At 39.6% G+C, this 23,639-nt stretch overlaps 1 protein-coding gene across 2 annotated transcripts in view; it reads left to right on the plus strand.

Annotated features, from left to right (window-relative positions):
* GUCY2F (guanylate cyclase 2F, retinal) overlaps positions 1 to 10,854 on the plus strand; it is a 115,540-nt gene extending 104,686 nt beyond the window's left edge. The window contains exon 20 of one of the 2 annotated variants that reach the window (XM_012451709.2): positions 5,360 to 5,453. Coding sequence is in view for 1 of the 2 variants with exons in the window: in XM_012451710.2 (XP_012307133.1) it covers positions 5,360 to 5,500 (141 nt within the window). In the remaining variant the exon portion in view is untranslated. Of the gene's footprint in view, positions 1 to 5,359 lie in introns of both variants that reach the window. The other variant, XM_012451710.2, reaches the window with a different exon arrangement.
* The last annotated feature ends 12,785 nt before the right edge of the window (positions 10,855 to 23,639 follow it).

The following is a 23,639-nucleotide window of genomic DNA, read 5'->3' on the forward strand; positions in this document are numbered from 1 at the left end:
TGATTACTGTAGCCTTGTAGTAGAGTTTGATGTCCGGTAGTGTGATGCCTCCCACTTCGTTCTTTTTGCTTAGAATTGACTTGGCTATGCAGGCTCTCTTTTGGTTCCATATGAAGTTTAAGGTGTTTTTTTCCAGTTCTGTGAAGAAGGTCATTGGTAGCTTGATGGGGATAGCGTTGAATCTGTAAATTACTTTGGGCAGTATGGCCATTTTCACGATATTGATTCTTCCTAACCATGAACATTGAATGTTTCTCCATCCGTTTGTGTCCTCTCTTATTTCGTTGAGCAGTGCTTTGTAGTTCTCCTTGAAGAAGTCCTTTATGTTCCTTGTTAGTTGTATTCCTAGGTATTTTATTCTCTTTGTACCAATTGTGAATGGCAGTTCGTTCTTGATTTGGCTCTCTTTAAGTCTGTTATTGGTGTATAGGAATGTTTGTGATTTTTGCACATTGATTTTGTATCCTGAGACTTTGCTGAAGTTGCTTATCAGTTTCAGGAGATTTTGGGCTGATATGATGGGGTCTTCTAGATATACAATCATGTCGTCTGCAAATAGAGACAATTTGATTTCCTCCCTTCCTAATTGAATACCCTTTATTTCTTTTTCTTGCCTGATTGCTCTGGCTAGAACTTCCAGTACTATATTGAATAGGAGTGGTGAGAGAGGGCATCCTTGTCTAGTGCCAGATTTCAAAGGGAATGCTTCCAATTTTTGCCCATTCACTATGATATTGGCTGTTGGTTTGTCGTAAATAGCTTTTATTATTTTGAGATACGTTCTGTCGATACCTAGTTTATTGAGAGTTTTTAGCATAAAGGGCTGTTGAATTTTGTCAAAGGCCTTCTCTGCATCAATTGAGATAATCGTGGTTTTTGTCTTTGGTTCTGTTTATGTGGTGAATTACATTTATAGACTTGCATATATTGAACCAGCCTTGCATCCCCAGGATGAATCCTACTTGATCATGGTGGATAAGCTTTTTGATGTGCTGTTGTAATTGGCTTGCCAGTATTTTATTGAAGATTTTTGCATCTATGTTCATCATGGATATTGGCCTGTAGTTTTCTTTTCTTGTTGAGTCTCTGCCGGGTTTTGGTATTAGGATGATGTTGGTCTCATAAAATGATTTGGGAAGGATTCCCTCTTTTTGGATTATTTGGAATAGTTTCAGAAGGAATGGTCCCAGTTCCTCTTTGTATATCTGGTAGAATTTGGCTGTGAACCCATCTGGACCTGGGCGTTTTTTGGGTGGTAGACTCTTAATTGCTGCCTCGACTTCAGACCTTGTTATTGGTCTATTCAGGGTTTCGACTTCTTCCTGGTTTAGGCTTGGGAGGAGGCAAGTGTCCAGGAATTTATCCATTTCTTCCAGGTTTTCTAGTTTATGTGCCTAGAGTTGTTTGTAATAATCTCTGATGATGGTTTGAATTTTTGTGGAATATGTGGTGATATCCCCTTTATCATTTTTTATTGAATCTATTTGGTTATTCTCTTTTCTTTTTTATTAATCTGGCTAGTGGTCTGTCTATTTTGTTGATCTTTTCAAAAAACCAGCTCCTGGATTTATTGATTTTTTGTAGGGTTTTTCGTGTCTCTATCTCCTTCAATTCTGCTTTGATCTTAGTTATTTCTTGTCTTCTGCTAGGTTTTGAGTTCTTTTGATCTTGCTCCTCTAGCTCTTTCAGTTTTGACGATAGGGTGTCAATTTTAGATCTCTCCTTTCTTCTCATGTGGGCACTTATTGCTATATATTTTCCTCTAGAGACTGCTTTAAATGTGTCCCAGAGATTCTGGTATGTGGTGTCTTCGTTCTCGTTGGTTTCGAAGAACATCTTTATTTCTGCCTTCATTTCAGTGTTTATCCAGTCAACATTCAGGAGAAAGTTGTTCATTTTCCATGAAGCTGTGCGGTTCTGGCTTGGTTTCTGAATTCTGAGTTCTAACTTGATTGCGCTGTGGTCTGAGAGACTGTTTGTTATGGTTTCCGTTCTTTTGCATTTGCTGAGGAGTGATTTACTTCCAATTATGTGGTCAGTTTTAGAGTAGGTGTGATGTGGTGCTGAAAAGAATGTATATTCTGTGGATTTGGGCTGGAGGGTTCTATAAATGTCTATTAGGTTTGCTTGTTCCAGGTCTGAGTTCAAGTCCTGGATATCCTTGTTAATTTTCTGTCTTGTTGTTCTGTCTAATATTGACAATGGTGTGTTGAAGTCTCCCACTATTATTGTGTGGGAGTCTAAGTCTCTTTGTAAGTCTTTAAGAACTTGCCTTATGTATCTGGGTGCTCCTGTATTAGGTGCATATATATTTAGGATCGTTAGCTCTTCTTGTTGCATTGATCCTTTTACCATTATGTAATGTCCTTCTTTGTCTCTTTCGATCTTTGTTGCTTTAAAGTCTATTTTATCAGAGATGAGAATTGCAGCTCCTGCTTTTTTTTTGCTCTCCATTTGCTTGGTAAATCTTCCTCCATCCCTTTATTTTGAGCCTTTGTGTATCCTTGTATGTGAGATGGGTTTCCTGGATACAGCACACTGATGGGTTTTGGCTTTTTATCCAATTTGCCAGTCTGTGTCTTTTGATTGGGGCATTTAGTCCATTTACATTTAGGGTTAATATTGTTATGTGTGAATTTGATCCTGTCATTTTGATGCTAGCTGGCTGTTTTGCCCATTGGTTGCTGCAGATTCTTCATTGTGTTGATGCTCTTTACCATTTCGTGTGTTTTTGGAGTGGCTGGTACTGGTTGTTCTTTTCTATGTGTAGTGCCTCCTTCAGGAGCTCTTGTAAAGCCAGTCTGGTGGTGATGAAATCTCTGAGTACTTGCTTGTTCACAAAGGATTTTATTTTTCCTTCACTTATGAAGCTTAGTTTGGCTGGATATGAAATTCTGGGTTGAAAGTTCTTTTCTTTAAGGATGTTGAATATCGGCCCCCACTCTCTTCTGGCCTGTAGGGTTTCTGCTGAGAGATCTGCTGTGAGTCTGATGGGCTTCCCTTTGTGGGTAACCCGACCTTTCTCTATGGCTGCCTTTAGCATTTTCTCCTTCATTTCAACCCTGGTGAATCTGACGATTATGTGCCTTGGGGTTGCTCTTCTAGAGGAATATCTTTGTGGTGTTCTCTGTATTTCCTGGACTTGAATATTGGCCTGCCTTGCTAGGTTGGGGAAGTTTTCCTGGATAATATCCTGAAGAGTATTTTCCAGCTTGGATGCATTCTCCTCGTCACATTCGGGTACACCTATCAAACGTAGATTAGGTCTTTTCACATAGTCCCATATTTCTTGTTGACTTTGTTCATTCCTTTTTACCCTGTTTTCTCTAATCTTGCCTTCTCGTTTTATTTCATTGAGTTGATCTTCGACCTCTGATATCCTTTCTTCTGCTTGGTCAATTCGGCTGTTGAAACTTGTGCATGCTTTGCAAAGTTCTCCTGTTGTGTTTTTCAGCTCCATCAATTCACTAATATTCCTCTCTAAGTTGTCCATTCTCGTTAGCATTTCGTCAAGTCTTTTTTCAAGGTTCTTAGTTTCTTTGCATTGGATTAGAACATGTTCTTTTAGCTCACAGAAGTTTCTTATTATCCACTTCCTGAAAGCTGATTCTGTCATTTCGTCACACTCGTTCTCCATCCGGTCTTGTTCCCTTGTTGGTGAGGAGTTGTGATCTCTTGTAGGCGGAGAGGTGTTCTGGTTTCGGGTGTTTTCATCCTTTTTGCACTGGTTTCTTCCCATCTTTGTGGATTTATCTGCCTATTGACTTTGTAGTTGCTGTCTTTCTGATTTTGGTAATTTTAAGTCTGCAGCAGCAGAACTCATAAACCCCCTTTTCCTCCCCCCAGGTGTTCTGTCCCAGGGAGTTAGGGCTTTATGATTTTCTGCTGTGCTGCTGCCATTTTCCCTGCCCACAAGGTGGCAGCCTAGTCACGCTCAGCCTGCAGAGGCTTCGCTGAGCTGCTGTTGGCTCCGCCCAGCTTCCGTGTGAACTTCCCTGCAGTCCTGTTTATATGGGTGTAGTTAGAACTGCTTCCACTATGTTGGCCCGCCCCTGTAGTGACGGAGTCTCTGTAGTGGTGGGTTGCCTTGGTTACAGCAGATTGCCCTGGAAACTGCAGGGTGCCTCCATAATGGAGGACGCCCGTCCTCCACAGAGCTGGACCGTCCCGGGTTCAGTTGTGTTTGCTGTGGTGCTTTTTTTGCCCGGGAATCTCCTTGCCCGGGAATCTCCTGGCTTGGCTCGCTGTTTCAGCTCCCCTTGCTGGCTTAGAGGGGACACCGTCTCGTCTGCTCTGCCCTGGGAGCCACTGCGTCGGCTGAAGCCGTGGCTCTGAGATTCCGTGTGAACTTCTCTGCAGTCCTGTTTATATGGGTGTAGTTAGAACTGCTTCCACTATGTTGGCCCGCCCCTATAGTGACAGAGTCTCTGTAGTGGCGGGTTGCCTTGGTTACGGCAGATTGCCCTGGGAACTGCAGGGTGCCTCCATAATGGAGGATGCCCCTCTTCCACAGAGCTGGACCGTCCCGGGTTCAGTTGTGTTTGCCGTGGCGCTTTTTTTGCCCAGGAATCTCCTGGCCTGGCTCCCCATTTCAGCTCCCCTTGCTGGCTTAGAGGGGACTCAGTCTCACTCACTCTGCACAGGGAGTCGCTGCACCAGGGCGCAGGCCTAGCGGCCGCACCGCTCAAACCAACAGCGCTGGCAACCCGTGGGGCTCCTCCGCCTGTGAATCTCCTGGTCTGTGGGCAGTAAAAATCCATCTGGAAATGCGGCGTCCACTCACCCTCTGCGCTTTCTCTCGGAGCTGCAATCCTGAGTTCCTCCTAACCGGCCATCTTGGATCAGGATCGATTCCACCTCTTTTAAATCTTTTGAGTCTTTATTGGACTCAAAGAACGGAAACAAAGTACATTTTCCTTCTGCTATCAGGACCCAGGATCCCCACAAGAGCTTTCATATAACTCTGCTCCATGTGTGTTACATCAACCTTTGTGGACTGGCCAGAAACCTGACCACCACATATATAGCACTGTTATTACGGAAGAAGGCATTCCAAGTTCCAAATCGTCAACTTACAAATGCGTAGAACATACCTCATTAGTAAGTTGAAGACCACCTGTATGTTAACATGCCCTCTCTTTTGTTAAATTTGTAAACCCTTGTAAATAGCAATGTTTAATTATGCAGACCTGACATGTAATAATGTTTATTTGTTTAACAATCCAGGAAAGTTTAGCAGTTTGCAAGCTGTTTATGGAATACAGTAGTGGTGAGGGGCTTGGAATAATTCATACTGAAACTCTGTTAAAGGCCTAGGATATATAAGGTATGCTTACTGTTTTCTCTTTCTCCCACCCAGGAGCAAAGGGCTCCAAGATTTGAATCTTCTCTTGGCGAGGCAATGGAAAAGCTCACTCAAGTTCAACAAATCGTTCTGCCTGGGCAAGAAATTATAACTGAGAATGACTACACCTCTGAGGACGACCTAATTCCAGTGTGAGCAGGACGCTGGGAAGTAACTTTCAAAAGTTTCGCTAAAATACCCAGCTATCACGAGCAAGGCCATATGAATGTAAACTGCAATAGATGTGAACCTGAAGGAAGAGTAGAGAGCCACCTCCAAGTTTAGTCATTTGAAAACAGCAAGCCCAACTTCGATTAAGATGAGGAGCTCTCTATTTTCAAGAAAAAAAGTAGGAGGCACTATGTTTTCTTTTTTATTTCGTTTGAATCTCTAGAAAGTATTTAATGAACATAATTTATAACTCAGATACTATGAGATTAGTGCCAGGAAAAAAAATCTTCCAGCAAGGTTACATCTGAATCCCAGTCTACTGTGACCTCAATTGGCTGGAATGCATAAGGAAGAAGGAAGGAGAAGAGTCTGGTTAATTGTGTTGTTTAGATAACTGAAGGCTAAGAAGTTTCTTTGTTTTCTTACTGCTCGTTTTTCAAAATCTTTTCAAAACTGTCGTGGTCTCTTTTCCTAAGTTAGGCAACATAATTGGATTGTCTTTGCTACATGAGTATTTCACTGGGACTCACGGTAGTATTCTGAACATGACAGAATAAATGTAAGAGATATTGTCTGGGCAAAATACATAAAAATCATAGAATTGAGTGATTCCCTTAAAGTTTTGTACTTTCCCTTCCTTTTCCTGCCCACCGTGACTTTCAACCCTCTACCCTTTCTAAAATAAATTCCTTTGAACATTTTTTCTTACTTTATGCTTTTAGTTTTCCAGATTCCACTTTCAAGGGGTTATTGGCAGTGGCTTGCCACAGTCATGTGTACTAAAGCAATAAGGCTTAAGTCACAGGCATGTTTAAAATAGTTAAGCAAGCTTTTCCTCTTGTTTATTATATTTAAAAAACTCTTTATTAAAACAGCTGAACCCAAATATATCAGCCAGTAAAGCAGTTAATTCTTTTTAGCAAAACCTTTTTTAAAGAAATAAATGTCTAAGGTATAATTTGATACCTTTCTCACGAATATTTAATTTTTCCACTATCAACTCACCCTGAATCTGAGCTTACAGTCAAAAGCTCTTCTCAGCAGTTTTCCTTCAACCTTCAGTCAAAACCCCTTGGAATACTTATCTTTTAACGGAATCCAACTTCTCCCAGCCTCAGGTGGTCTATTTACTATGCCAAAGCTGTTAAAGAGGATGCAGAAAAGGTTTAAGTTGCCTTTCAACTTCCTTGAGCTGAGTTTCTAATTCCTTTTTCCAGACATGTCAGAGTAGGAGACATAAAATATCATACTCTATTTTTATCAAGGTCTCAGTCAAAAGCTGAGCTTTTAAGACCTAACTTCTAGAGAGTGGCAAGACCCTAAGAGAAGTCTCAAAGAAATAGGCCTTCACTTCTTCCAAAGATGATAACACTGTCCTGCAGTATACCTATAGAAGGAGAATTGAAGGCAAGGGAGTGGGAGTGGGGCTACAGCTCCAGAGCCTCCATGAATTTGTATTCTCCCAAACACAGTTCAGTTCTTTAGCCCTAGGAGCTATAGCTCCATGGTGGGCCTGAAAAATGAACACTGCCTAGCCAAAATCTTTTATTAAGCAACAAAACCCACTGAGAATGATTCTAACTCCATATCTGATCCTATTCCCTATTTCCCTCTCTAGTATTTATCTAGTCCAGCATGCCAACCAAGTTTATCTTGTCTAGCCTACTAATTCTGTCTTGTTCATGATCACATCTTCCTTTGCTTGATTTTATCATGAGGCCCTTTGTAAAACCATTCCATCCATCTTTAGATTCTTTTTCATTAAGGCCTTTGCCGTTGACCAAAACTAAATTTTCTTCAATTTTTCTTACTGCTTTAATTATTTGGTCAGAAGAAAAACCATTCCCTACTCTCATGTACTATTTGATTTATTTAGTGAGGTACAGCCTGATTCTCACATACAACTGATTATTTCTCTATTTGCCTGTTGCTATTAGCACACTGGCTTGGGTTGGCCATTAAGAGGGAGCAAAAATGTTTGCACAGTTGTTTTCCTAATTATCCTATATTCCTTGTATAAAATAAAATATTTAGAAAACAATTTAAATAAAGTTTTCAAACAAATTTAAATTTGTCTTATCATATCCTTCATATTTGCTTGCTTTCTTGTGATTTATCTTTTAAAAATAGATTATTGGAAAAAGAAAGCAAATGTGAATGAACTGCAAGTTAGGTTTTGATTATTTGAGGTTTTACTGTACTTTACAACATAACTTAACAAAATGTTCATCCCATGGGGAATTACATAAGTCCTTTTCTTTAGAGTCTTTTTCCCCGTTACAGACCTCAACAGAAATTTATGTTCATTGTAGAAAATTTAGAAAAACACCGAAAGGCACACAGGAAGTTAGGATTGTTCAAAATCCCTTTAGATCTTTTATTCTATCTTCCCTATTTGGCTTCACTTCATAGAGTATTGCATGTTATTATAGCATCTACCCAGCCAAAGAATACCTGAACTCAGCTTATTTTCAAATTAACCCACTTTGCTTTTATTTTTATTGTTGGCAATATTGTTCATATTTTTGATGGTAGGGGGTGAATCTGTTTACATTTTAGGCAGCTTTCAGTGATCCAGTTGTTCTTTCTTGCACTTGGCATAGTAAAGAAGAAGGATAGCAGATGGCTATCTACTTCACCAGAGGGCCATAACTTGGTTTACTACATAAAACTACTCTAACAAGAAGTATTGTTGCAAGGAATTTCATTTTTCCTACCTTGTCTTAGACATAGTTTAAACAACTTTATTACCAAACTACTCATTTAATCACATTCTTGTCCTTAATCCAACTAGAATCAACTTGCAAGGATTAGGAGGTGGCAAACAGCCAAACAGTGATACTTCATGCATGGGGTGGTCATGTCTATGTGACATCAAATAATTGATTGTAACTTAAACACTCAATTGAATCAAGTAAGCATTAATTAGCCAAAAGGCCACAGGGGATTGATCATTTTACTTTAACCTATTCTCCAGCCAAAGCTGGTGGACCTAATCAATACATTTCCCATCTGACTCGTTAATTATAGCCCATTAAAATAGTGGAGTCTGTGTAATAAAATTCTCTTTCACCTCTTCTGTGGTCCATGCCTTCTTCTCAGGTCAAGATAATTGATGAGTAGACCATAGACATGGACACAAGTTACCTTTTATAAGACATTTCATGTCTGTTATTTGTGTGTTTTTGTGGTTCTCCTGGAGTGGTTTGTAAAACACCTGCAATCTTACTTATTTTATAGTTTGGATTTGTTGTAGGCCAAGCAATAATGAATCGCTTTCAAAGAGAGAAGCAGAAGTGACCATTAATCTATACATTAACTTTGGCTCACTACAAATTAGAGTGGCTCTAGATGCCACTGAAAATTTTTCAAAGGTGACTAATTCCAACCAAATGAATATACACATAGAATCATATAGCTGGCAGGGCCTTTGGAAACTATCAACCCTGTTATAGTATGAAGGAGAATATGAAGATTCTGAGAGAAGTTATCCTTTTAAAGTTACCATCTAGTTAATATATAAGAAATTGCTTTACCAAGCCAAAAATAGATCTGAATTATTAAGGAAAACCTCTGACCCTTAGGAATACTTCTTAGACATTCTGGAGGTAAGATCCCTAACTGTGTATGTACAGGTATGGGCTTGGCAGGAATACTCTGGTTTGGGGTATTTTGAGCTAGGTGACTTCTGACATCACAATCCAGAAAGAAAGAATACAGAAAGAAGGCAGCAGATTCTTTATCACTAAATCAGCTTTACTATGCAGACAGGATCTGATCCATAGCCATATATGTCCCTATCTAAAATGATCTGACCCAAGTGGATGGAGAATAAACCTCTAATTCTGCCTGGCTCTATGGATTCATTTGTAGCTTTTAGCACAGAACCCAAGTCCTATGGAACTAAAGTCTCAGAAATACATGAGGAGATGCCTGACTTTGGAGGACACCAAAAATATATTCAATGTGTGCAGTATCCAAATGGTAGCTCCTATATATAGTGAGGGAAGTCAGGGGAGAACTAAACATGCGATCTTTAAAGCAAGATGAGAACTGAATCTGATTACTACTTGTCGACACCACCTTTCTCTTCCAGAGCCAGGAGATTTCCTGAGTTGTGGGCACAGTTGTGTATCCACTGCGTATAGACTAGCCAAAGAAGGACTTTACTTCAGGGGTGATTGAGCTCATCATGGGAAATAGACATAGGTGAACTTCTCATGACCATGGCCTCCTGGAATGAGAGATCATAGGAACAGCAATTGTTCAAGTAGCATTGGTAATACGAATGAGCCCTCTTGGGGACTAGCTGATGGAGCTAGTTTGGATTTGCTGTAGTCCAAGCAATAGTGAATCTCTTTCAAAAAGACACTGGAGGTAGAGGTGACCATTAATCTATATACTCACTTTGGCTCACTATTAGTGACAGTGTTTTAACTTCATTGGGTCATCTTTGATGTGGTTTAAAAATAAGTCCAGCTTGTTTTGTGGGGCATCCCTTGGTCCAGGAGGAATATAGGGTCAGATTAATGTTTTCTGGATAGTTGTGAGACTGCAGAACCTGCCTCATTGGTCAGATTTGGGTTGACTTAGTCAATGACCCCACACGACAAACATTAATACAAAATATCCCCACTTATGCCTATAATTTGAAAGTACAACACTATTTTAATGGTTTTTTAGTGACAGTATTCCAGAAGTATATTGCAAGATGATTATGTTACTCCAGAGAACTAATTCTTTTCCTTCTGAGTGTGTATCTTTTCTGTGTTTAACTGTATTTTTCTGGGATCACAGTTCACCTCTTGTAATTTTCCTGCTCCAGAAACTTCAATGTTCCTCTAGTTTTGGAAATTCCTTAGTTGGTTTCCAACCTAGCTTTCTCTACCCTTCTTCTTGCAGTTTATTCTCTAGTCAAAATCTATTATTAGCTCTTTTCCTTGACCTTTTCTGATTCCATGCCGTTATTCATGCTGTTTCTTCTACCTAAAATTCCTTCTCTGTCTCATATCACCTCATGTGCAAATTCTACCCATTCTTAAAAGTCTAGTCAAATATCCCTTCCTACCAATAGTCTTCCTTGTTCACTATAATTTTATGTCTCCCTTTCGGAATTCCTACCTATACTCCTTTAATGGTTATGTAACATTAACTCATTTTACAGTTGTTTGTATACTTGTCTTCTTGTCCTGACTATATTTAACCTAGATTTTCAAAAATGTTACAAGCTTCTTGAAGGCAGGAACTATGTTTAATTCATCTTTGTACTCTGCACAGTGCCTGATACATATAACAGGCACTCAATAAATAGATGTTAAATAAATAAATGAATATTTCTATGTCTTTCTATGTATCTTTTTTTCTGTGCACTTTCACTCATTCTTTCTTCATCTAATTTTTTCTTGTGTTCCCATCCATCTTTCTATCTACCATCACCTTCTCTCTCACCACCTGTGGAGACAGATATACATATATATATATACACACACACACACACACACACATATATATGTAACTTCGTAGGTATTATTTAAAAACAAAGTATATTTTGTATTTCTTGTGTTTATTAGAGGTTAGATACCTTGCTCTTTATCTAAAAAGTGGTAGAATGTTTTTATATTTTCTTCATAAAATACTAAAGAGCTAAATTAAGTCACATTTTTAGTATGTCATAGTTGGTTAACTTTTTTTTCTTGAGGACCACTAACCTTTGATAGTGAAAACATGCCTCATTTGTGCATTGAAAAGAATCTAGTTATTGTTTACTATGGTTTTTATTTGTGGCATTGAGGGTAGTCAATTTTATGAATTGTAATACTTAGCCAAGAGAAATGGACACTAAAAGACAAAGGAGGGGCATGAATGATAGCTCTCTTAATAGATATGAAGGGATATCATGGAGAATAGGATTTTATTTGGTTTTAGGCTGCTTCAGAAGATAGAATCTGGATCAAATGATGGACGCTGGGGACATAAAATCAACGTAAGGCAGAACTTTCTAGTAGTCAGAGCTATCTGAAAATGAATGTTAGAGCCTAAGAGATGGTGAGTTCTCTGTCATTAGGGATATTCAAACAGAAGTTAAATGATCATGTAATGAGAAGTGAGTCGATGATATTTTGAGCATTGTATGGGAGTTGGGATCAATGATATTTCAAATTCCATACCCACTGTGAGAGTTTTTGATTCTATGATTCCTTGACACACCTTCCTAAAACAGATGTAAGTGGTTTTCAAGTGTTAAGAAAACATGAAAACAGATCAATTGAAACCCCAAACTAGAAAAAGTTATAAGAAACATAACTAGAAGCTTCAGACAGCTCCATGATAAATCACTGTATTTGCCCACTAAATCTCACTCTTTCTTGGCAGTTAAGGCAAAAAGGGAAGAAAACAACAAAATTGAGTCGCATGGTTCTCTATCAAGTAAAAACAAAACAAAACAAAACAAAAATGCCTGTGAGTTCATCTGCCTGGAGAGATTTCTTTTTCCTGCCACTGAATTCCAGGAGGAATTTATCATGTGAATCCTGTATAATAGACATTTTTTATTATAATGGATAATGTGGTTTTATAAAAAATATAGACACAATCTTCAAATGGAAATATTTTTTCTTCCCCTTCAAAAATAAACAAAAGGCTGTAAAATGTCAAATCTTAAGCCCTTAAGGGTCTTTCCTCCACCCCAGAAAGCTAAGGTATTATGGCTCCAGTAAGTTGTTTTCTGTTGACCTGGCTTAATATAAGGACCTGGCACAGAGAACCTACAAGAATAGACAGTTAACATGACCCTTATCAGCCCTCTTGGATCACAGAAAATTTATTGTTGAATCCCTGAGGAATGCCTCAAGAAGAATGTGTGGTCTCTGCCAATTACTTGCTGGCAAAGAACAATAGAAACATGCATCCTGGTCCCACCTACCTTGTAGGGATGCCATGAGGATGGAAGAAGAGAAAATCGATGTCAACACATTGGGGAAAGTTACAATTTCTAACCAAATGTCAGGGATGAGGGATAGTGCTATTGCCACCAGACTGCATCTCACCAGGGCTCAAGCCTCAGGGAGGGCTTTGGTGGTTAGCTGTTGGGAAAAGCCAATTTGCCAGTTCTGCTATGAAGTGTCATTGCATATCTACAGGGGCGAGGCACTCAACTTCAGAGCAAGATGAATTTATGAAATTAATAAAAGTTTTATGGAGTCAGGACCCTTTTTGACAAGTGTCAGAGTAGTGCCTTGATCAAAGACATAGGCTAGCAACAAAAAGTAATTTTAAAACAATTCAAAATTTTTCATTAAGCAAAAGCCATGAAGAACTCATTAAAATCTCCTTTCTCTCTTTTTTTTTTCATCATACACCAAGGGTTTCTAGTGCCTCTCTCTTCAATTCATCACCACTCTTCAACTTTTCCTGTACCTTCAAGTTGAACAATTGCTTTTCTCAATAGTCCCTTCTCTCTGAGCACTTTATTATGCATATTGACTTAGATTGTAGCTTAAATCTTTCACCACTGCCTCTCATGTGTTCTTGTTCTCTCTACTTGATTCTGTACCCAAGAGGTCAAGAATCAATTTTGCCCACGATAAGAGGGAGTGGTTGGAATTGTGAGAATCTGAAGAAACAAAAGCAAACCTCTCCTTGATGCACTGGGGCAGGGAAAAGGCTGTAAACAAATACACACTTATAACTTTCATCCCAGAACACTGTGACATAGAAGTTTAGTTTGTTCTTTGGACAGAAGAATTATCAGAATCACTCAATTTCAAGCCCGTTTTGTTATTAACACAATTTCTTTTCTTTTTTACTCCAACTTATAAACTAGGCTTTCCCACAATAATTAGAAATAAAGATATTTGGAAACAAATAGTTAATTATGGCAAAACCTTAAGTTAAGCATGGTTAGGAAAGATAGCAAGCCTGGTGGAAAGGCTGCGACTCCTCTTAGATTGGTGGTGTAAAGCATTCTAAGAGTGCCATCTTCAACATGCAGATAGGTAGCAAGGAGGGGATCCTGGACTTCCCAATGCTTCCTAAGTCTGCCCTCTACGGTGCAGCTTCCATACAGTCATGTGCCACAGAAGGACAACTTGGTTAATGACTGTCTGCATATAAGATGGTGGTCCTATCAGATTATAATACTGCATTTTTACTGTGCCTTTTCTATGTTTAGTTACACAAATGCATTGGAACCTGGAACAACATAGGTTTGAACTGCATGGGTCTATTTGTATGTGGATTTTTTTCAATAGAAGTTATACTAAGTGTTTCTGCCTCTCCTCCTTCCCCTTCCACCTCCTCTACCTTTTCTGTATCAGCCACCCCGAGACAGCAAGACCAACCCTTTCCTCTTCCTCCTTCTCATCAGCCTGTTCAATGTGAAGATGAGAAGTATGAAGACCTCTATGATGATCCACGTGAACTTAGTAAATATATTTTTTCTTTCTTATGATTTTGTTCATAACATTTTCTTTTCTCTAGCTTACTTTATAGTAATAATAAAGTATATAATACATATACAAAACATGTGTTGACTGTTTTTAATTTTTAAAAAAATTTTGTGGATATGTAGTAGCTATATATAAGACCATTTATGTCATCAGTAAGGCTTCTGGTCAACAGTAGATTATTAGTAGTTAAGTTTCTGGTAAGTCAAAACTACACATGGATTTTTGACTGCATGGGAGGTCAGTGCTTCTAACCCCCACATTGTTCAAGAGTCAACTGCATTTACCATTGTTATAGTTGACTACAGTATTCAGTACAGTAACATGCCGCACAGTTTTATAGCCTAGGTGCAATAGGCTATACTTCATAGTCTAGGTGTGTAGTAGGCTATACCATCAAAAGTTGTGTAAGTACACTCCATGATGTTTACGTAAAGACTAAATTGCCTAATGATGCATTTCTCAGAATGTATTTGCATTATTAAGTGACACATGGCTATCTCTGGTTTATGGTGTGAAATCCTGAAGTATTAGGAGCACCTTTTCAAATAAAAATGCAACCCCAAATTATAAGACCAAATGTAAACATTTCAGTAACTAATCACACCATTCTTCTGAATTGACAAGAATTCTGACTAAGAGTCAGAAAATCTCAGTGGTTGATGACAATTACATATATCCTTAGTCATTTACCTAACTGCCCTGCTGATAGGCCTTTAAATATTCAGTTTTTGTACCTTGTCATTCCTTTTATGGTCCCAATAAATAGATTCACAGAATTTCAAAGCTGGAAGGGATTTCAAAGATCATTTTGTTCAACCTTATTATTTCACAGACTGGGAAACTAATCCCAGAAAAGAAAGTACCATTTCTAAGTTTAAACAGCTGGCTAGTGGCAGAGCTGGGACTAGAACCTCCTTCCTCCCTGTTTCAGGTGCATAGCTGTTGTTAAATTCAAACACTGACTGTCAGCAGAGTATCCACTATTGAAAATGCACCAAGTTTCCTTAATAACTTCTGTATTTCAGTTCAATATATTCCGAACCTTTTCCATTATGAAACTGATGAATCATTAGTGACTAATTAGGTCTTCATGTGGCAGTATCATTTCTAGCCTGCTCCTTGATCTTGCACTTTATCCCTTCCTCTTTGGCATCGATTGAAAAAGCCACACAGACTATTTTTTGGACAAGCCCAGTTGATTAGTTATATCACATAAGTAGAAAGGAAAGACCTCAACTTTTGATTATTTAGTCTACGCTCTTAAGGATTTCCTGACTTATATTTTCTAAATGTACTTAGTCTTTAGATTTTATAAGGAAGTAAGCATATTATTCACATATTTACGTGAATAATATATTTATTCATCTTTTTCTTCCCCCATGGGAGAAAGGCATGAAATTGCCAATCTATGGATCAATTTAGGATCACATATTGACCAACTAGTTTCCTTTTCCTCTGACTTAAATCTTTTGACTGTGAAAAGTTACAATTAGGACAAGTAGGTACTAAGAACTGCCAGATCTGCTAGATAAAGGCTTTTTAGACTAACTTTTTAAAATAATGCTTTCATTGTATTAGGTTAACTGATTTTAAAATTCTATTTTGTGTTTATATCAATGAGTGCTAATTCACTTAATTGTGACACTGACCAGGGTTGTGTCATCTATCTTGGGAAAGAGAAAACTGAATGTATTCAGTCAGCTGTAGGCAATGAAGACATTAACTTCAGTAGAACTTTAGTTTTGACCTGTTCTACCTGTTTCTCTCTCTCCGTCAGTAACATAGGGATAAGCTTAGCTTTCAGAAGGGTGATTTAATATGTTGAATGCTAACCAGCGAGGCAGACTACTAACTAGGGGCCTAATATGCCATCCACCTAACTGACTGCAATAAGATAATTTGGAATAGGCTATCTTCTAGATTCTGTCCAAGGTGTTATTCATTGGAGTAACTCATTGGCTAATCTGCATCCTGCTAGGCTATATGAAGATCAGCTGGGTATTCATATGGCCTGTCAGTCCTTGGCATGTGCTTGGAAGTTTCTCCTGTCTTATTTTAAATCACAATGTCAAAGAGGTAGTGCAAGATGAGCAAGACTTGGAGTTTCTTTTCTGCTTCTCTTCCAATCCCACGTCAGAGCCAAGGAATCATATGGCAAGGAGATCTGGCAAATACCTTCTTAATCGATCCAGATGAACAGCCAAACCAGATAAATTGTCTCCAAAGTGGGTTTTTATTTGCAGCTTGGGTGCTGAAATGATCTGGATTATCTATGAGAAATCAAATAACTATGGAATTTCCAAATCTTTACTTCCTTTTAAGCTCATTCTTGGAGTAAACATCAACTATAGCTATTCACTCCAGGCACCATTAATTTTCTGAAGAGCCAGTTAACAACATGTCAGTTTTAAATCAGGAAATTGCTAATCTATTCCCTTTAGCAGAAAATATCATCATCATAATTACAGCTATCACTATATACCTACTATGTGGCAAAAACTACATGTATGATGTCTTCTAATCTTCACAACATTCCAGGGAGTCACGTATTATTATCAACCTCAATTTACAAATGAAAAAACTAAGGCTCAGAGGAGTTAAGCGAATTGTTCAAGGCCAAGGAGGTGATAAGTGACCAGCAAAATCAAACCCAGACCCATCTTGATTCCAAGGCTCATTCTCATTCTACTATACTCACATGATGTGAAATTATCCAAGGAGACCAAAATAACATTTTCACTGCAGACTTTGCAAGGCATTGGACTATTTAGAATTCTGAATTTATTTCCCACTTGAGGGAACAGTTTCCCAGCTTTGAGGCTTAGTTCAACAGATACTTGATGGATGAGGCAGCTGCAGGAGAACGTCAAAAGGCGGGGGTGGGACAAGCACATTCAACAACCAGAGTCAGAGCGTGTACTCTCTTGGTTTTGTCTGACCTGGTGGGTGGAAATAAGTTTTCGCGAATTTTAAAATGAAATGAACAAAACTAAATATTTCTGTTAAGTAGACTTTTTAGCCTTTTAAAGAAGTTTTGTTTTAAAACATTTGACAGAAGGAAAACTACTGAATTAAGTTTTTTAAATAAAAGTTTCACATCACTGATACCATCAGTGCTTCAAGAGGGTCTACCTCTGCCTACAGAGGGGTCTCTGGGGGATATTGAATATTGACTCGAGTTTGAATGGAACCCAATCACGTTCCAAACTACAGGAAGTAGCCACACCCTATTGCTAATCCCCAGACCAACTGAAGCCAAATATTCTTACTGAACTTACTTAATATTCTTATTTCAGCACTCAAACTGCAAATTCTCACTGGCTTAACCAATGTTTGCTATTTTTGGTTGCTTTTTTCTTAACATACAGTGAATTGATTCAAACAGGAACCAATGTTGTTTGTTTTCTAAAGTGATTGAACCCAAACTAACACAGAACTTCAAAATAATCTTAACATTAAATGTGAATGGAATTGATACACAGTCCAGTAAATTTCAGTTCTTTATTAATGATGCCACTGAGACTCCAGGGTTAAAGATCTTCTCTGTGTTTGGAGAGCCCAGCTCTGCCTTGACTGAACAACTCAGCCACACCGTCTTGAAGACCATGGGTCACATTACCCATAAACCCACCCATGTTCTGAGAGAGCACGAGCAGCAGACTAAGGTGGAAGAATGTTGTCTGCTTCCAAATACAATAGGATGCATGTGGATGACAGTACAACATGTTCACTGGCTTCCTTTGCTATTCCTCAAACATACCATGCATACTCCTGCCTCAGTCTTCGCATATACCCCTTCTGTCTGAAATACTTTGCCTTCACTTAATTTGCTCTGTCCCTTCTTTAAGGTCTCTGCTCACATGTCACCCTAACAGAGAGTGATTTCTGTGATAACCTTATTAAAACAGAAACCATCACACTTTTTCTTTTTCATAGCATCTAATGCCATGACAAATTACACCTTTATGTTTGTTTATTGACTGTCTCTCTACCACTAGAATGTAAGCTCTACAAGAGCAAAGACTGTTTTGTCTGCTGCCCTATCCCCAGCTTTTAGAATAAAGCTTACCATGCAGTAGGTGTTTAGTAAGTATTTAGGAAAAAGGAAATCATGTCATAAGATAATTTTGCATAGTCCAAAGAACATAGCTCTGTCAGTCAGGAGACCTCAGATTTACTGCAAGCTCTTGTTGTGGCCTGAAGCAAGTCATGTTACCTTTCTGGCGTTCAGTTTTCTCACTGGTTTACTTTTTTACTCCCTTGTGGGGATGTTGTAAGATTCAAAAGAAATAATATACTGGGACGTCCTTGGAAAAGAAGGAGGTACTAGATTTGCATATGTTTCCTACCAGACCGTTGAGCCTGGGTATTCTGATAGATGTCATTTTCACTGGCTTAACCCCATGTAACATCATGTTATCTTTTTATATTCTCAAACTAAGATAAACCGCTGGGGACCAAAAGCAAATAAACTATCTGTCAATGGACCTAGCCAATCTTACTCCCTGGCAGAGAGTGCCTAAAGGTCAAAAAGCCATTCTAAATGAAGCCAGAATCTTAACTGATTCTCTTCGCCAAAACTTGTGCTGCTCCTGGAAATGAGCCACATATTTGAGGCAGGGACTCAGACTAATGATCCATTGAGTTCAGCTACCTCATGAACCAAGCTAGAGGCCCCTTAGTCCTTCAAGATTTGGTCAATCATTAGTCTCTCAAATGGCCTAGGAAGTAGTTGACCTCTTTCCTAGAATCCTGTCCTACCCTCTGCTGGCTTGCCATGGATATACACTAACAAGTAATCGGAAGTCACCAAATATCTCGATGTCCTGGTGAGTATCCACCTGCCCTGAGCCCAAATACAATACAGCTAAACAACAAGCTGTTGGTAACATATCTGAATTAAATTTATGTGAAAGGTGCTATGGCCTGTATATACAAAGATTCTTATTCATTTTCCATCCATCACCTGTGCATGCCTTTAGGGATTATGGGCTGGCGTAGTTTTGAAACAGGAAATTTTCCTTGACCCCTTTGTGAGCCTCACATCAGAGGTGCCTCACTTATTTCCCTGCAGCAGCTCGCAACCCCTAATGGGACGGGGAGCACACAGGTGAGTGGGTGCAAGAGCCAGAGTGAGTGCTTTTGGGCACTGGCAGGAGCAAAACTCTGTGCGGTCCCGCGGCAGCATCTAGGGTTGTACCTGTGACCCCTCAAGCCCCAGAGGGCATGACAGTGCACTGTTTTAGCTTTGCCATCTGTGGACAGCTTAAGTGTTAACAGCTCAGTGGAGGGTCAGTGTGACAGCCTTTTGCACCTGCAGCTGAGTCCTTGTTAAATGTCCAGGAGAAATGAGGTTGCATGAACAAATTGAAGGGTGGTGAATGTGGAGGACTTTATTGCCAAAGCAAATGGCTCTCAGTGGGAAGAAGAGCTGAAAGGGGGATGGAGTGGGAAGGTGATCTTCCCCTGAAGTCCAGCCATCCCTGGCTGGACTCTTCTCCAAAGTCCTGCCATCATTCTGTTCCTCTGAAGTCAAGCTGCTTCTCTCTGACATCTGGCTGCTGCTTCTCTTCTCTCCTTCTCTGCTCTCTGCCAGTTGGGTCAGGGGTATTTATGGGTATAGGATATGGGGCAGGGTGGGCCATGGGTGGTTTCGGAAAAGGCAACATTAGAGCAGGAAAATGGGGATGTTCTCAGTTTGGGCCATGGTTCCAGGCTTGAGGATGTGGCTTCACCAGGGACCCCTCCCTTTTCTGTCTAGAATTTCTCTACCTTCTATCCCTGTCACTTTGATGAAATATAAAAACAAATCTGCTTTTTCCCCAAAGTTTCAAATGAAGTGACTTCACAGCCATTGGCTAATGCCCTCAATGTGACTGACTACTCCATGCTGCAAGAAGGATCTTGAACTTCAAAGGTGGTGGGCTGGTGGTAGGTAGAGGCTGAGGCTGCTTTGTGAATAAAGAAGAAAGAAAAAGGCATACCTAAAGAATCCTCTCTTTCCTAAGACCTGTTAGTCTAAAATAACTTAAGAGTAGGTTCCAAGCTAGAGAACAGGGGCAGAAAATAGACTTCCTCATCCTCTCTGCTCACAGCCCATCCCATTCCAACTCTGCCTTGACCACCTATCACTTTGATCTTTTGTTTCTAGGGGTGGGTGGTGATGGTGAAATGATTCCACTAATGCCTCTAGGAGTAAAATGCTCTTCCTAGCCTTTCCCCAACCTGGGAGGAGGCCTCATGGCTTTGCTTCATATTACCCCCACCAACACTAGGCTCTGGGATGTAAGTGCTCTTGGCACCTCTCCCACTGAGTTTTCTTATGGCCTTAGCTTGCCCTCTGTATTCAATCAGTTTAAATTGGCACCAAATATACATTCACAGACATTACAAAAGACATGCATACTTACTGACAAATTTCAACAATACATACATGTATAAACTAAAACTGGAAAGATTCCCCAATCTCCACCCCAGGGTTAAGGCTGTATGTGGTTTGACATGTACCATTTCATATAATTTTCTATGTATCGTATGCTCAGGCAACTCATCCAGATTATTAAAAATTCCAAGGAATGTCAATTTTGAATCCTGGTAATGCCAGATGCTGCAGATAATAGGACAATTAGGGTAAGCGAAAAAGCCTTGGGTGGCATGGCTTTCTAAGACCCCTGATAGTCGGTGCCAATGCATGTTTGCCCCATCAAGGGGGTGCTTGGTGAGACATATGTGAGATGCTATACCCCAGCAGGCTGTACTAAAGCAGCCTTGATCCCAGGATGAACATTCTTACCTTCTTTGGTGATCTCTGGGTTGTGGCTGAAGCCAAATATCCATGCCAGGCTAACAGATAAGATATCTTGGTGAAGGTAAAAGGCCAATGTCTTTAAGGAAATGTTGACTTTTTCTAGGTACTTTTCCACTCTACTGCCTACTTTGCTCTGGCTCCCATCCCAGAAACAAAAAGCCTTAGTTAAGTTTGTCAACTTAGTCAATCAAAAGCTCATAGTAGAAGAGCCCTAGATGCAACCAAGAAAAATAGCATGCACACGTGATGGATTCATGGCTTAGGGGTTAATCAAGGCAGTTTGTTGGGAAGGGACAAAGGTCTGTAAGCCAAGGATTTATAAAATGTATAAGATCTTTACATTTATTCATTCATCCAGAGTACCCCCTAGACTTTCACCCTCAAGCCCTTTTCCTTGCCATCTCCTCACAAGTATCATAAGCTATGACATAAGTTGTCCTCCTTGGGTTGCCAATGAAGAAGTACCGCAAGAGTGGAGGTCAAATATTTGGCCTGTGATAAAGACAGTGGAAACCCCACCAATAAGAAAAAGAACTGAAAGGCAAGTGGAAGCCAAGAGTTTCATTCCCTGTATTTTGCTTCTCAGAACTGGGCTCAAGAGAGTCAGATTTTTAGCATGCTTGCATGCATTTACTCATTCACTCCTAATCTCATTTTACCAAGGACCTGAGGAAGTTAAGAATCTTAGTTTTTCCATTCTGGTTTAAAATCGATACACAGTGGGAAATGTTTCTTGAGGGAATGCCACACCTCTTTTTCCAAACTGGATAATCACTATGCAACTCAATGGTGTTGTATTTAGGGTTTTTAGAACTCGGGAAGCTGTAAAACTCACTGTTTTAAGAAACATGCTGCTCTGTTCAGGGAGGACCTTGTCTAATCAGGTTTAAAGATCAAAGATCACTGTAACAGGCAGCCTATAATGCATAAATCTACAGAATGGCAGAGCTTGAAGGGACTAAAACTCATATAGTCAAACACATACCACTATCTCATCAGACCCTGGGCATATCATTCATTCTTTTCTGCGGCTGCCACTGGCTTTTCAGAGATCAAATGGCTTTGGGTCATGGGAATGCTCTTTTTGCCTTGCAGTTTTCGTGTTCCAGTTCTAAGGGTTTTGCATTTGTCTTGCTTTCCAACTCCCACATGAAAAGAAATGATTTTTCTACAGACTAGAATGTTAAGGTGGGAGCACGACAATGGTCATAAAAACCCAAAGCAACTTTCTTCTAAAAAATTTATTAAAATTGTGTATATTTAAGGTATATAGCATGATGCTTTGATATACTTGAGCACCTTTCTAACCTTCCCCACCCCCTGGCTTACCATTGTAAAATTCCTTTGGGTTGTCCCCAGTGGAAAAAATTATTATTTTTTTTATTGTGCCAATTACTAGGTGGAAGAGCCTGAGGGGTGTGTGAGTGTCACATTACGAGGCAATTAGTTTATTAATAATACTGTGGCTGCCCCTAGTTCCATTAACAAACATGCACGATGTATGTGCCTTCCCCTAGGCACTTCATTAAGCATTTGATAGAGCAGTGATTAGTATTATCATCACTAACACCTGACACTGGATGTGTGCTTCGCATTCACCTTTCAGGACAGGAAGCAAAGTTGAGAAAATAAGCAGCAAGTAGAGATAATAAGGCCCAGAGAGGGGGCAGATTTATTGTCCTCGGAGTTTAGAGTTTTGTAGAAGAGTAAAAATCACATAATTTGGGACTCCTATAGGGTGACTGGCATTTATTTTGTGAAACAAACAAACAAAAAACCTGTACAAGTGAAAGTCTCTATCATTTCATTTAAAAATGACATTTTAACTCCAAAGTGGTAGAAAGGACAGAATAGATTTAGAGTAAATTTAGTTCATAAAAAACTCACTGCATTGACCTAATTCCTGTGGAAACATGGTCACAAACTGGAACTGGTACACACATTGGCTTTTGGAAAGTTCTGGTCTACATGTGAGCTAACAATCTCAGCTTTATGGAGGCACCTACTGGCTGGTCTGGGGTGACATTGGTTCATTTCCCAGAATAGTCAGATGTGAAGTCGTAAGGTAGGAAGCTTCTGGGCCAAGAAGGCAAGAAGGTGGAAGGATCATTCTTTCTACTATCATTTTGAGACAGGAAGATATGCTAAAAGCAGAAATGTCTTATGGACAGGCAAATAGATGGTTTTCCAGTAATAATCTGGTATAGCTCCTGGATAGAGCAAGGTAGCATGAGAAGACTTTCCACAGTGTGGTCCCTTCCCCATCTCTCCAAACACACACACACACACACACACACACACACACACACACACATATACACACACACACACTCTCTCTCTCTCTTTCTCTCTCTCTCTTTTTCTAATACTGTTTGCCTGCAATATGTACTGACAAGATGAAAAGAACCTTTCACTTAGAGTCTAAATACCCAAGTTCCAGTCCTGGTTCTGGCACTAGTGTGATTTCTGGCAAGTTTTCTCCTTTCCCTGAGCATTGGGTTCCTACATTACATGTATAATGAGAGAATTGAACTAGGTTTATCTGCAGGCCCTAGGATGTAGCTCTGACATCCTCTCTACTCTATCCCACTCCTGTCCCAAGCTGGCTTTAGTTAATTTCTTTAGTGTATTTGGGGCTGACGGAGGCTTCACTGGCAACCCATTCTTTGTTTACCAGCATGATTCTTATCTGGTCTCTGCTGGATTGGTGGCAGAGTCTTGCTCACCCTGTTTTTCGTCTTCTCATGCCCCATTACAAGCTCACCAAGGTCAGCTCAGCCTGTGTTTCCCTTACAGCTGTGCATAATATCACTGAAAGAGTGCTTCATGCTGGGGTTTGTGGGCTGAGAACCCAAGAGTACTTCATTAA

This window comes from Aotus nancymaae, unplaced genomic scaffold (assembly GCF_030222135.1).
Source record: "Aotus nancymaae isolate 86718 unplaced genomic scaffold, 86718_ANA_hifiasm-v0.15.2.pri h1tg000004l, whole genome shotgun sequence".
Taxonomy (NCBI): Eukaryota; Metazoa; Chordata; class Mammalia; order Primates; family Aotidae; genus Aotus; species Aotus nancymaae.